The sequence below is a fragment of the Trachymyrmex septentrionalis genome, unplaced genomic scaffold, assembly GCF_001594115.1.
Source record: "Trachymyrmex septentrionalis isolate Tsep2-gDNA-1 unplaced genomic scaffold, Tsep1.0 scaffold53, whole genome shotgun sequence".
NCBI lineage: Eukaryota > Metazoa > Arthropoda > Insecta > Hymenoptera > Formicidae > Trachymyrmex > Trachymyrmex septentrionalis.
Genome location: NW_017305705.1, coordinates 300,098 through 312,325, shown reverse-complemented (window position 1 = coordinate 312,325; position 12,228 = coordinate 300,098). Strand labels below are relative to the sequence as shown.

Here is a 12,228-nt window from a genome sequence, read left to right as displayed (position 1 = left end):
TAATCTTGAGATTTATTTTTATTTTTTATATACAGAAATACTTTAAACGAATTTTTGATTTTTTAATTATATTTACAATAAGAAATATTAAATTAATATCTAAAAAAGTATATAAAGCTCATATGAGAGAAAGTTTGTTTAAGGTTTATTGTTAGTCACACTGTGATAAAATCACTGTTAGATAATATGGAATAATATTAATAAAATCAATAATATTAATGAAAGATAAGCCACCTCAATACAAATAAATAATAAATTAGTCCATATTTACTTAACATTGTACATTTAATTTATTAGAATTAGAAGAGTAATGCATTCAGTTGGCAGGGAAAATACAAGTTCTATGGTAATTATTATATATATATATATTATAGATTATAGAAGTTTGGCACTCGGATCAGTTCACTTTTGGTGGATGTAAAAAAGACTAACAGTTTATCTCTAACATATTCATGAATCAACGAACAGGTTTTCTCTCTCTCTCTCTCTCTCTCTCTCTCTCTCTCTCGCTCTCTCTTTCTCTCTTTGATTCTCTCGATAAAATGTCTTTAATTAGAATCTATTAATGCGTATGCTATAAATTCATGGAACAGTACGTTCTACATAGGAGTGTTGTACGCATTATAATATATTATATATTATTATTATGATCGCTATGATCAACATTCACATTAGATTGTTTTATTAGATACGTTTTTAATTTTAAGAAAATTATCATTAATCCACTTTCGGCCAGACATTTATTTAAGTTTCTGCAAAAGCGTATGATATTTCAATTTTATCAATATTGTGATTTTATTAAGGCAATTTGAGTTGCTGTTTGTAAAAATCCACTTTTTTCTTCTAAAAAAAGATCTTGAATAATTAATAGTGATAAAATAGAGAGGCATGACATATTTAAGAATATCAGTGAATCTTTTGATAAAAGTTCAAAAAATTTCTTTTCAAATATTATTATTTTATTAATATATAAAAATTTTAATATCTTCTCTGTGTTTTAAGAACAATTTTATTAATTTATTTAAATCAAAATTTAACTATTTAGTTTAATAAATTTATATTGTTTGATCAGATGATGCTATATGCTTCTGTTTATCATTGATATTAATTACGGTTTACTTGATGCTACAAATGCTTTGAAATATTTTTTAATTGGTCAATTAGAATAACATTCTTTCTCTTCTGATTGATTATTGAAATACTTTAAAGCATTTGTAGCATCAAGTGAACTGCACCTATTAACTCCTACTTAATAATTGTATTTATAGAAATAACTGTGGAGAGGGAATTTAATTACAATTATTATTGTGAATTAAAGAAAATTTTGCATAGACTATCACATTATTCAATGTTAGCCGAAAGTGGATTTATCGAGATTACAGTGAATTCAATAGTAACGTAACGTAAAATTTGTCTTAAAAATCAACGAACTCGTCAACATGTCTCTTAATAAATTTTTCTCAGATAATATTGAAATCGCGCACGCACAACCCCGTTCATCGCTTATGAATTATGAACTCGTCGCGCGTCAACGATTCGTAGAAAAGATTTACACTCATTCATGTAAAAAACTGCTTTGACTGCTAATTCGTATTTAATATGGCAAATAATCGTTTTATTTGGCGTCGTCTAGTGTCTATCGCTCGCTAGAGCTTGCACAGAAACGAAACAGATGAGAATTGTGCATGCAGTATATTCTGTAAGTTACGATTCTACGTAATTCGATCAAAGATAATTATCGTAATAATTCGTGAAAAAATATAAGAAAACTTGATTTGTGAAAAACAACATCGGTTATACTACTTCATTACTCTTTTACTACTTATGATAACAATCTAAAAGAATTAATTTTATCTCCTTATGACACGTTTATAAGCAGAATCATAATTCAATGCGTAATTCGCTACGTAAAGATAAAATACATGTTATATTGTCGTAAAAAGAGCGACTCGATCTTTCTGCATTTCGTCAGGCAAATATTAATTGTCGATTTATATGTTTATTTGCGCAATATGAGCAACATAAAAACAGGAATAAGATGAAAAATGATTGTATGCGGGATCTATATATCAAAGGAAAATAAATTTGACAATACGACGGTATAAAAAGATATGTCGAAACTCGAGTATAGCTGTTTATATAAATGCATTTCGTTTACGTTTCTTTGGTGGCAAGTAACAAGTAACAGGAACATACATAGTCTCGATTACATTGTGTATATTTAATCATTGTACAATACAGTGTCACAAAGTTCCTGTATTATCCCGATTACTCGATGTTTCCTTTGTTTACAGCTTAAGAGCGAAAGTTTCTTTTTTTTTTTTAGTCTTAATACTTTGTTTTTTATGTGGAACTTACGATAATGGAGATCAATAAATGCCACTTTTATATAACGATCTTACTATTCTAGATTTACAAAAGGTGTAAAAATGGAAGGAGGTAAAGGAACATAAAATTTTTCTGAAAATTTGCACTCTAGAACGAGTCAGTATCCCGACGGACTTTTCGCTTAGACCAGAATTGAATTCGTCGTAAAAGTCTTGCTTTAGTGAACAATTGGTCTGCCTTTTCAATCGAATGTATTTCAATCCGTCGGAAGGAGGGGACGTAGTGTAGACATACGAAAAATCGACGTGTGATTAATGGAAAGAATGTCAGAAGAGTCAGACATTTCTTAGGCACATTGAGCTCGTGATAGCGGCGATAGTCGTGACATTCAAAAAGATCTAGAGTTCCTGTTTATATCGTTTTAGGCTAATAGTACACGAGACACTGCTGAACTATCCTGGATCGCGAATTATCGATCAATCCTTTTCGATCCATAAGTTTCTCCTATAATCTAAGAGTCTCTTTGCTGTATTCAATTAAGATTAAATGCATCGAGATCAGATGCCGACGATAACTGAGTTTTCCACCGAAACATTGAATGTCATTTCACTGTTTTTTTCGATACATGTTCGACGTGATAATCTCGGGCTTCGATGAACAATTGTAAACTTTGTCGCAGATTTCACTTTTCTTAGGCACATTAAGTCCATGATATCCACGATAGTTTTAATGAAACACGTCAAGAGACGCTACGGCTTTCTTCGCGTAAACCGCAACGTGTTTCTCTCCTGCTAGACCCAGTACTGATCCCTTCTCAGCAAGGGGTTCTTCTTGGTCCTTTGAGTTGTGGCTGACTGACAAGGTAGATCGGAAGTGTCGAAACTACTCCATTCGTCGCTGTCCGCCACGCCATAGGGATATCTTGCGGATACGTCGACCTCCGAACCGCTTTCCAGAGGCGTCAAGGGTATCACTTTGCACTGAGGTAATGTCGAGGGTAACATTGGCAAAGGCGTGCTGGCCGTCACGCTGTTGTGATCATTACCAAAAGGCTTTAGATGTGGAGTGGTAGGCATCAAGTGATCCGGAGGTCTAGGAAGTGGCATCACTCCAACAGCGGGCGTAGTTTCCGGTTTTTCCTCCTCGGCATGCTTGTACTTATTGTGACGACACCTGATTGTGATAATTACGACCACGCCGAGAAGGAACACGCCAAGCAACATGCCGAGAATTAACAGGTAATCGTTGCTCATGTTCGGTGCGATCGCCATCTCGCCCTCGTGACCGACCGGATCCATTGGACCGCCCAAAGTGATATTGTCGTCGTCTATGTCGAGCTTTATGTTGAATTCGAAATCTCCCACTGCCGGCTGGAAAATAGACGCCGCGAGGATGAAACTGAAGCTGTCCGCGACACCGTCTATCGATGGTATTTTTCTACATACTAGATGTATCACCCCCGAGATAATTTCCTGGTGCGAGAAACGCGCGACTTCTCGCTCGCGCGCGCCTCTCTTCTCGCCGGATGACGATGAACTTCTGATAATCCTCTTGATCTTTGCGTATTTCGGCTTTTTCACGATGGTGTAAAGGGGATTGCTTGTCGTTAACTTTGCTAGAGGAGTTGCGTCCAGATATTGTAGAGTTATGCGATTCTTTTCACCCGCCAACGCTGTCATTGAATTCATGATCATGAGAGGTATGACCTTGATCTCTACGCGTATGTGCTTCTGCTCAAATCCACTCAATCGCGCCGATAATTCCAAGCTGTCGTTCGACACTGTCATGTCAGTCTGCATGAACATTACGCTTTTCGATTGCAGATCGGTCTGCTTGAACGTTGCCGCAGCGCCGTCCCGTACATACAATATTCCGTGTCTTGGATGCGTCGTAATCTCATAAACCACCAGATCTTGACGTGCGTTTGTATCAAGCTTGACATCATTCTCCGAGATAAGTGCCACGTTTGAACCTTGCTGCAAGCTTACAGGACCGAGTACAGTCACATTTAATCGTATAGCTAAAACGTGAACATTAAAGACGGTATAAATTGGATTGTAAGCACCATCCCAAACTCTGAAGTAGAAAGAAGCAGTTTGTAACGTTCCATTATGTTCGTATACCACTCGATTAGAATCCACGTCGTATTGAGTAAATTTTTCCACAGGACGTACTTCTGAAGTATTTTGATCGAATGGTAAAAGCAATAATCTACCAAAGGTCGGTCCTGAAATTACATCGTATACAATTTCTTCTGGTGGAGTATCAGGATCGGTGGTTAAAAGATTTTCCCGGGTGATGGTCTGATTTTGATTTTGCACGACCGTAATATATGGGTTGTTGGTAATAAGTTTGAAAGGTTGATCGTTGATCGGTTCGATTACAACAGGAATACTGGTGTTGCAAAGCAACACGTGACCGGGTGTCAAGTATAACGAGAATTGAATACGATCTTCCAGAGTGTCTGAGTGATCGTGATAGTAAGCAATTTTTCCGCCCTCGATTTGCGGTTGCGTAAAAGTGGTCACGTTTAAATCCGGCAGAAGCATTACATGTCCGTGACTAGGTTGGTGAATCAATCTTGATAATACCGCCGGATTCGGGATCCCAGCGTTAATTTGTAGAAATGACACAATGCCACTTATATTCATCACGACCTCTGCGGAGCTACCCTCCATGACTCTCACATTTTTCGTAGTAATATACCTATCTAAGCCTCCACTCGAAACCGATATATCTATTTGGAAAACCTACGATATACAAAGTATACTATTAGATATAAAATAACTTCTCGAAATTCTTAGTTTTAACTTTTCGGTGCCCCATTCTTGATATAGCGCATCCAGCTTTTTCCCCAATGTTTTTTTTATTACTTATAACTTTTTTATTAATAAAGATACATATATACATTTGCTTGATGACGTTAAATTTCTTAATTGGCGTTTCAATTAAAAAGACACTTTTTTACATGATCATTGTTATGAAAATTATAAACTATTGAATTATAGTTGGATGTGTCATATTTAAATGTATTGTTTCTGTAATGTGGCATCGAAGATTGTTACAAAATATCAAAAATGTTAAATTTCTCAACTTACTACAAATGCCGTCTTTTATAAATTATAAAATATGCATAACAGAAAATAATATATTTTTACAATAGATATTAAATTATATTATATACCTGATTCGTTAAAGTTCCAGCGAAGTGTGTTTCGATGTCGAATATGAAAGAGTCATTGGCCGTAAGGTCCATGAACTGCTTGGTGTGCTCGTAAATTACTTTGCTATTGTTTATATCTCTCTGAGTAAATCGCTCGACCTCAAGCCAGACCCCTTCACTTGTCTCCATTATAACTTTGCCTAAATGGGGCCCATTTCGTACAGTGTACCTAATCTCCCTCGCTTCATCAGAACATGTCGTTAATAAGAGCTTGTCTGATATTAATTTCCTAGTAAGGGGGAAGACATTAAGGGGCATATTGTGTTCAATGTTCAGACGAATTGGCTTTGTGGTGACCAAAATTGTGTAAGATTTCGTCGTGTGTACACCATCACTTAAAACGAAATTGAATTCACCATCAGATCCATCTGAAAAAAAAAAAAAACGTTGTACACATTTTTATCATTTTATATTAAACATTGTATTGAGAGTTTAGAATTTTAATTAAAAAGATATTATATAATATTGCAGTTTAATTTAATATAAAATAGCATATTACAAATTCATAAAATTATTTTACATTTTAAATATTTATATTTTTTATTTTACATTTATTTTATATATGATTTATTATGTAATCATTAATGTTTAACATTATATTTCTCAGCAAACATCAACTAATAAATAACACAATTGTTAGTTAAAATTTTCCATTCAACTTTACGTACAATAGATATGTGTTATTATATTACAGTTATTTGAGTGGGAAATTATAAATAACAATTATGTCATTGTTAGGTGGTATTAACAAAGTTGTATTATATTATTATTATTATTATTATTATATAACTAGAGAAAATCCTATATAAGAGTCTATAGTTCGTCTATTTAAATTAATATTTCTAAATATTGTAAATACTTACTCGTATGTGTGAATACGACTTGTGATTCATTGATTTGGCTCTGCGTAAAATTATAAATATCCACATCAGGTGAAGTGATTAATGAGATGTATCCATTTCTTACTCCAGTAACGTTGAATATTATATCGTATGGGGAAGTGTCATTGTCTATAGCTGCTAAATTTGTCGATGTCAAAATAAGGGAACCACCTTGCCAAACATTTAGCTTAGTTCTATTCACTAACACAGGAATCTCGTCATTAACGGGTTGAACAATAATCGATACATCAAAGGGCTCACTCATTTTATCACTAGCAGTAACTATCATCCTGAAGTAATCGCTCAAAAATTCATCTCCGTTGTGCTTGTACAATATAACTCCAGCGTTCAGATGCTTTTGCGAAAACTTCTTTACCTGAGTGTTCTTCGTGGAATCAAGAATCGTACCGTGCCTTGGCTTCTCTATTATTCTATAATCCGATATCTTGCCAGCGTAATACGGCGTCACAACCAAGAAGTTCGTCTCACTTAGTATCACGTCTTTCCCTTCCACTACAGTAAAGCTCTTTGCCTCGACGTAGAGTTTCTCTGGCACTATCACGAAGTTCACACTTAGTCCACGTAACCATGTAATACCGTTAGTAACGTCTACAACAAAACGATCGTTCGTCTGATTCATAATCGATTGAACGTAAAAGACACGATTATCGTTTATCAGATTCTGCTCGAAATGTTTCACAGCGTTACCGGTGTACTCTTCCCTCATTTCCTCGCTATGCTCATCGTGGATTTGTAAATCTAGGTAGCCATTCTGCGGCCACTCTCGCATGAAATAGACAATTTCGGTTGGCGATATTTTGGGATGCATTATTTCGAGGCTTTTCCGATTCAACAGAATACTAGTGGCTTCCTCGACAAATATTGTCTTGTTATTTTGAATAATCAGTGATTCCCAATAGCTCTCTGGATAGACCTTGATCGTGAACACACTCTCGGCATCTGCGCCCTTAACGAACGCTTTAAATCTGAAAGTGTCTTTTATTAAGGATCCACCCAAGTGCTTATATAATACACTACCGTGCTTCAGATCATCTTCTGTAAAACCGTTTGATTCTCTGCCATGCTTCATCAATATACCATGTTTCGGTTTCTCCCACACATTGTATTTTATATCCTTTTCTGTAACATACACATTCGTTTCTATCTCTAATTCTTTCGATTGGAGCACCACGGACTTGTTAAATTGAACGACCGAACCGTTAGTCTCGCGTAACCTGATGTATGGCGGGCTGGCTTGAATTTCAAGAACACCAGTCCTGTAAAAGTGACCATCAGTGATACCGAATTCAATTTTTTCGTGTTCATCCCCTTGATGTCGAAAGAGTATCATACCGTCATTGATATCTTGTTGCGAAAATTCACGTATTTGTACCGAGGGATTAGTTATTCTGTACAACCCACTTTTTCGAGCATCCCTTCTGGTGTAAATAAGTTCGCTCGCTCTAGTACCAATGTCCTTATCCATGTATGCGAGATCCTTATTGGTTATTAATTTTTCGCCTTTCAACACAACGTGAAAAATTCTATCGATTGTTCGCTCTGGCGGATTATCATTTTTCATGATGATCTCGACTCGAAATTTCCCGACATACATAAAATCCGTGGAGTCCATGGACATTGCCACAAACTCGAAAGAATCTTCTTTAGTCTCGGAATCATCGTGCACATAATATACTATTTGCGTCAATACATCTTCTAACGTAAAAAATGAGACATTTTTTTTATTTTGCGATATCAAACTATTCGCAATGGAGAGCCAACCATGATTTGGTTTTACTGTAAGATTGTATATCAAAAAGGATACACCGTATTCCTTCGGATTCATATGTGTGATTCTCAGAGGTACTTTCGAGCCTTCGTCAACTTTCAAATTTTCCGCGCCCTCCAGCGATTTGCTGTTCTTGCCAAGATAATATCGAACTTTCAAATTGGCATGTATGTCAACGCATTGAGGTGCGTTAACTTTAAACGTTACTTCGTCGAGGATATTGGAATAGGATCGTCTGAATAGACGGTAGCTCAGTCTATTGGCCTCGATATCTTCCTGGGTGAAGGTATCAGTTGCGACGAGTTTACGGTCGAACAAAAATAAATTGCCATATTTTGGTCCCGTTATGAGAGTAAAAACGATTTTACTTGGCGATGTAACTAGTGGATTCGTCTGGTACTTCAAGTGGTTGCTCGTGATAGTGAAGTTTGATGTATTGGTGAGATTAATAGGTACCCTTCTGGTTTCCTTCAGCTCTAAATCGATGAAAGTAATACGAAAGTCATAGGTCTGCTGAGTCTTCACTTCACGCACACTTGCTTGGAATTTAAATTCGTCTTGATTAGGACTGCCGACGTTATGAAGGTAACGAACGGTGTGCAATTCCACGTCTCGACTAGTGAAATGGTCTACGTTTGCCCAACTGCCAGAGACGTCCTTCAATTTCTGCAAAACACCAAATTGTGGCGGCGAGACGACGTCGTAACGAATGTCGATGGTGTTGTCGTCCGAATTTGTGGCGAATGAGAGATTCGCTGGTGTCAAGTACGAGAACGAACGATGTACCACAATGAGACCAGTATTGTGCGTCAACTTGATTTGCAACGGGTAAGCCGATACGCGTAAATACGCTGGCTGACTACTCTCGATGCCATCGCTCACTTGTAAACCCAACATTGCATTTGGTTTAGCTGAAAAATGAAATGTTTTGTTCATATAAAAGCTTTCAATGAAAATACAATCCTTCATATATTTTTCATTGCCGGGCATTTATATTACGGTTTTGTAGATTTTTTTGTAGATTTAAAAGATATTGCAACAACAATATAAAAAAGATTAACAAATATGCTAATTTAAAATACAACATTTTTCATGGTTAATATTAATGAATTGTTACCGTTTCCACGATGCACATACGCAATGAGACCTTGCATTAATTCGGCTTGCGTGAACGTGTCTATAGGTCGAAATGGATAAGTAACTCTCTCGATGTGCCCCGCGTCAGTATCTGCTCGTAAAACCGTATAAATCAGCATTTCCGATGGAGTGTCAGCATCTATGGCCCATATTAACTCCTTGGTCAGTGTTTTTCTTGTACCCTGTGAATATCAGCGTTTTTATATTTGCCCGAGATCATCCGACGAATGTTGCACAGACATATTGAATGAAAGGATTCAACGAATTGGCGAAAAATTGCGCTGTTATTTTCGCGCTGACGTAAAACGCATCAAAGCGAGATATAGCGAATACACACTTTGATATTTTATATCAATACATTCGTTTAGCAATCAATTTTTTTATTGAAAAATAATTTGAGATAGTGAATCGATCGATTAAAGGTCTTGTTTTGATTTTAATATTATTACGCATTAGTTTTAACACGACCATTATTTTTGTTTGTACATTTTTGTAAGAGTTTAAAAAAGTAATTAACAAATCAGTTAATTATTACGACTACTTACTATTTACTATTTGTATTTGCTATATACCATTTCGTATTTGCCAAAATGGCTGTAGCGTACACTTAGCGTGTTAGAATTGCCCCGGTATGGATTAGATTAAATGAACATATATATCGTAATTATAATTTCCGTCTTTATATTCCACTTATTACTCTTCCGAGAATTTGCATCCAGATTGAAAGAAATATGCGTTATGCGCGTGCACGATATACACGCGCGCATACCCTCGAGCTTGCACGCGCAGTTAATTAAGAGCGATGACCGGCGCGCGAGCGAGTTAAATCGATTTCGTTGCGGCTAAATTGCCATGTTCTCCGAAGATGCACGAGCTACAAATAAGCTACTATTTCATATGGCTTCCCCATTAATTGATTTAGTTGAGTGGCATGAACTGCCGGTTGTTTCGGCTAAGCCGAGCGTAACGTGTTTCGAATTATCGCGCATTGTCGTCGGTGACGGAAGACGTATCATGATAAATACGTTGCTGGGAGACTAGATAAAGAAAAAAGAAGAGCTTGCAGTTTATTTTCGTGTCTCTCTTACTTGGGCCAGACGCAGCACTTTGGCAGTCGGTATCTCGAGTAACGGGGGGTCATTGACAGGGGTGACATTAACATGAAGAGGGAACCTGAGGCGTCCTTGGAGGTATCCTGGAAGCGTATAGCCTGTCTCAGCCACCAATGTCAATTCCAGAATCATGCTGTCCTCTGTGGTTTCGCTACCATCATGCATGTACTGTATCTGTTGGGGAAGTCAATTATCATAAGGATAATGCCGTACGTCATATCCAACACACACAGGAATGTTCACATATAGCAAACTCCGATAATTAACATGGTTTTAAAAAATTACTTTTACTGTTAAAAAACGATCACTAATAAATCGCGAAACTGAGAACAAACGACACGGTATTTGATCGCGTTTTTTTATACTCGCGCAAAGTCTGGTAAAGTAAATTTGCATTCGAAAGAAATCACTCGAGTATCAATAATTTGTTATGTATCGCAATATCGGTTAGGAGTAATCGTACAACGAGGAAATGTGTGAACCTTAACTTGTGCGAGAGCTCGCTGTTTCACGAGAATCTCAATCGGCAAACACACACTACATCGTGCTACAGAATCAGAATTAATCATGGGAGAGTACGTCAGAGTACCCGACTCCGTGTTATCCTTTCTAGCGTTTGATCTAACACTCGAGATCGACCGCGGTTGAAAATTAATTAGAGCGACAGGAGTACAGGAGTTAAATCGTCGATTAGCATATCAAGTGGGCGTCGTCGCCGGATGATCCGAGTCGAGACAAGGGGAAGGCGCGAGATTTTTCCTTGTTCTTTTTTTTAACGATTGGAAAACAATAGGCAATAAACGACAGACGCTGGGGCGGCGGATAAAAAGCGACCGTTACGCGATCTTTAACGAAAAACCATTAATGAGTGGTGGCGGGGGCGGTTTATAAATAGAGCACTGTCGCTAGATAAATTGAGTGTGGGTAACATGAGGAGCAGGGGCGAATGAGCGAGTGAGAGCAAGTCGGCCGACCCTCCATGTTCCCGCCTCTAACGATTCTAAAGTTAGTCCTTATGGCGCGTACTATGTATAGCAGCGCGTGGTCCTATGACGAACTGGAAGAACACATGATTTTCATGTTTCTCCGGCCTTCTATGGCCCATACCCAGCTAGCCGGCTCTGACCGCGTTTAGTCACCTGATATTAATTAATGTCAGGTGCATGTCGACCGAGTTTCGTCTCTTATACGTGCTTCCGCAAACTTCTCGGTAATTTCGACTTTTATCGTAACCGACAGGTGGATTAATATTGTAGCAATCCTTGTGATTGCAGGCTTACAATCGAGCAACGAGTTTGAAACGGAATTAAACGTTAATTAAAGGATTTAGTAAATTGATGACTAGCTGATTAGGCGATTACCTTATCCTGATTGATGTCTTGCAACGTGAAGGAATGATCATTTCGAGACGTTAGGAGATCTAATGCCAACGTTCCGTAAGTTGGCGGTGTCACTAAGGTAAATGAGACATCAGTTTCTTCCAAGCCGTATTTGGCGATGTCCAATACCATCGCGATATTTTCGTTCGTTACCAACACATTTTCCCCTTCAGAAACTAGTATAGGACTCAAAGAGAGAATTTCCAAATTTACAGGGAGGGTAGTATTCGAGTACATCTGCAAACACACCATATCGATTCTTCATTTTATGAACGTAGATATTATTTTACCTCAATATTATCAACATCTACACTATATGTTTTCCTATATGTATATATTATAGATGTTATTAATATTGAATTCCATGTACATATATGTA

The 12,228-nt window shown here is 37.1% G+C and overlaps 1 protein-coding gene across 5 annotated transcripts in view; it reads right to left on the bottom strand.

Annotated features, from left to right (window-relative positions):
* Positions 1–1,177: 1,177 nt before the first annotated feature.
* Positions 1,178–12,228, bottom strand: part of LOC108752003 (chondroitin sulfate proteoglycan 4) — a 49,567-nt gene continuing 38,516 nt past the window's right edge. For all 5 annotated transcript variants that reach the window (XM_018492537.1, XM_018492539.1, XM_018492538.1 and 2 more), the window contains 6 exons: positions 11,832–12,086; positions 10,447–10,644; positions 9,339–9,540; positions 6,415–9,132; positions 5,513–5,919; positions 1,178–5,078 (listed from right to left, as the gene is read on the bottom strand). In XM_018492537.1, the coding sequence (XP_018348039.1) occupies positions 3,120–5,078; positions 5,513–5,919; positions 6,415–9,132; positions 9,339–9,540; positions 10,447–10,644; positions 11,832–12,086 (5,739 nt within the window). In that variant the 3' untranslated portion in view covers positions 1,178–3,119. The remainder of the gene's footprint in view (positions 5,079–5,512; positions 5,920–6,414; positions 9,133–9,338; positions 9,541–10,446; positions 10,645–11,831; positions 12,087–12,228) is intronic.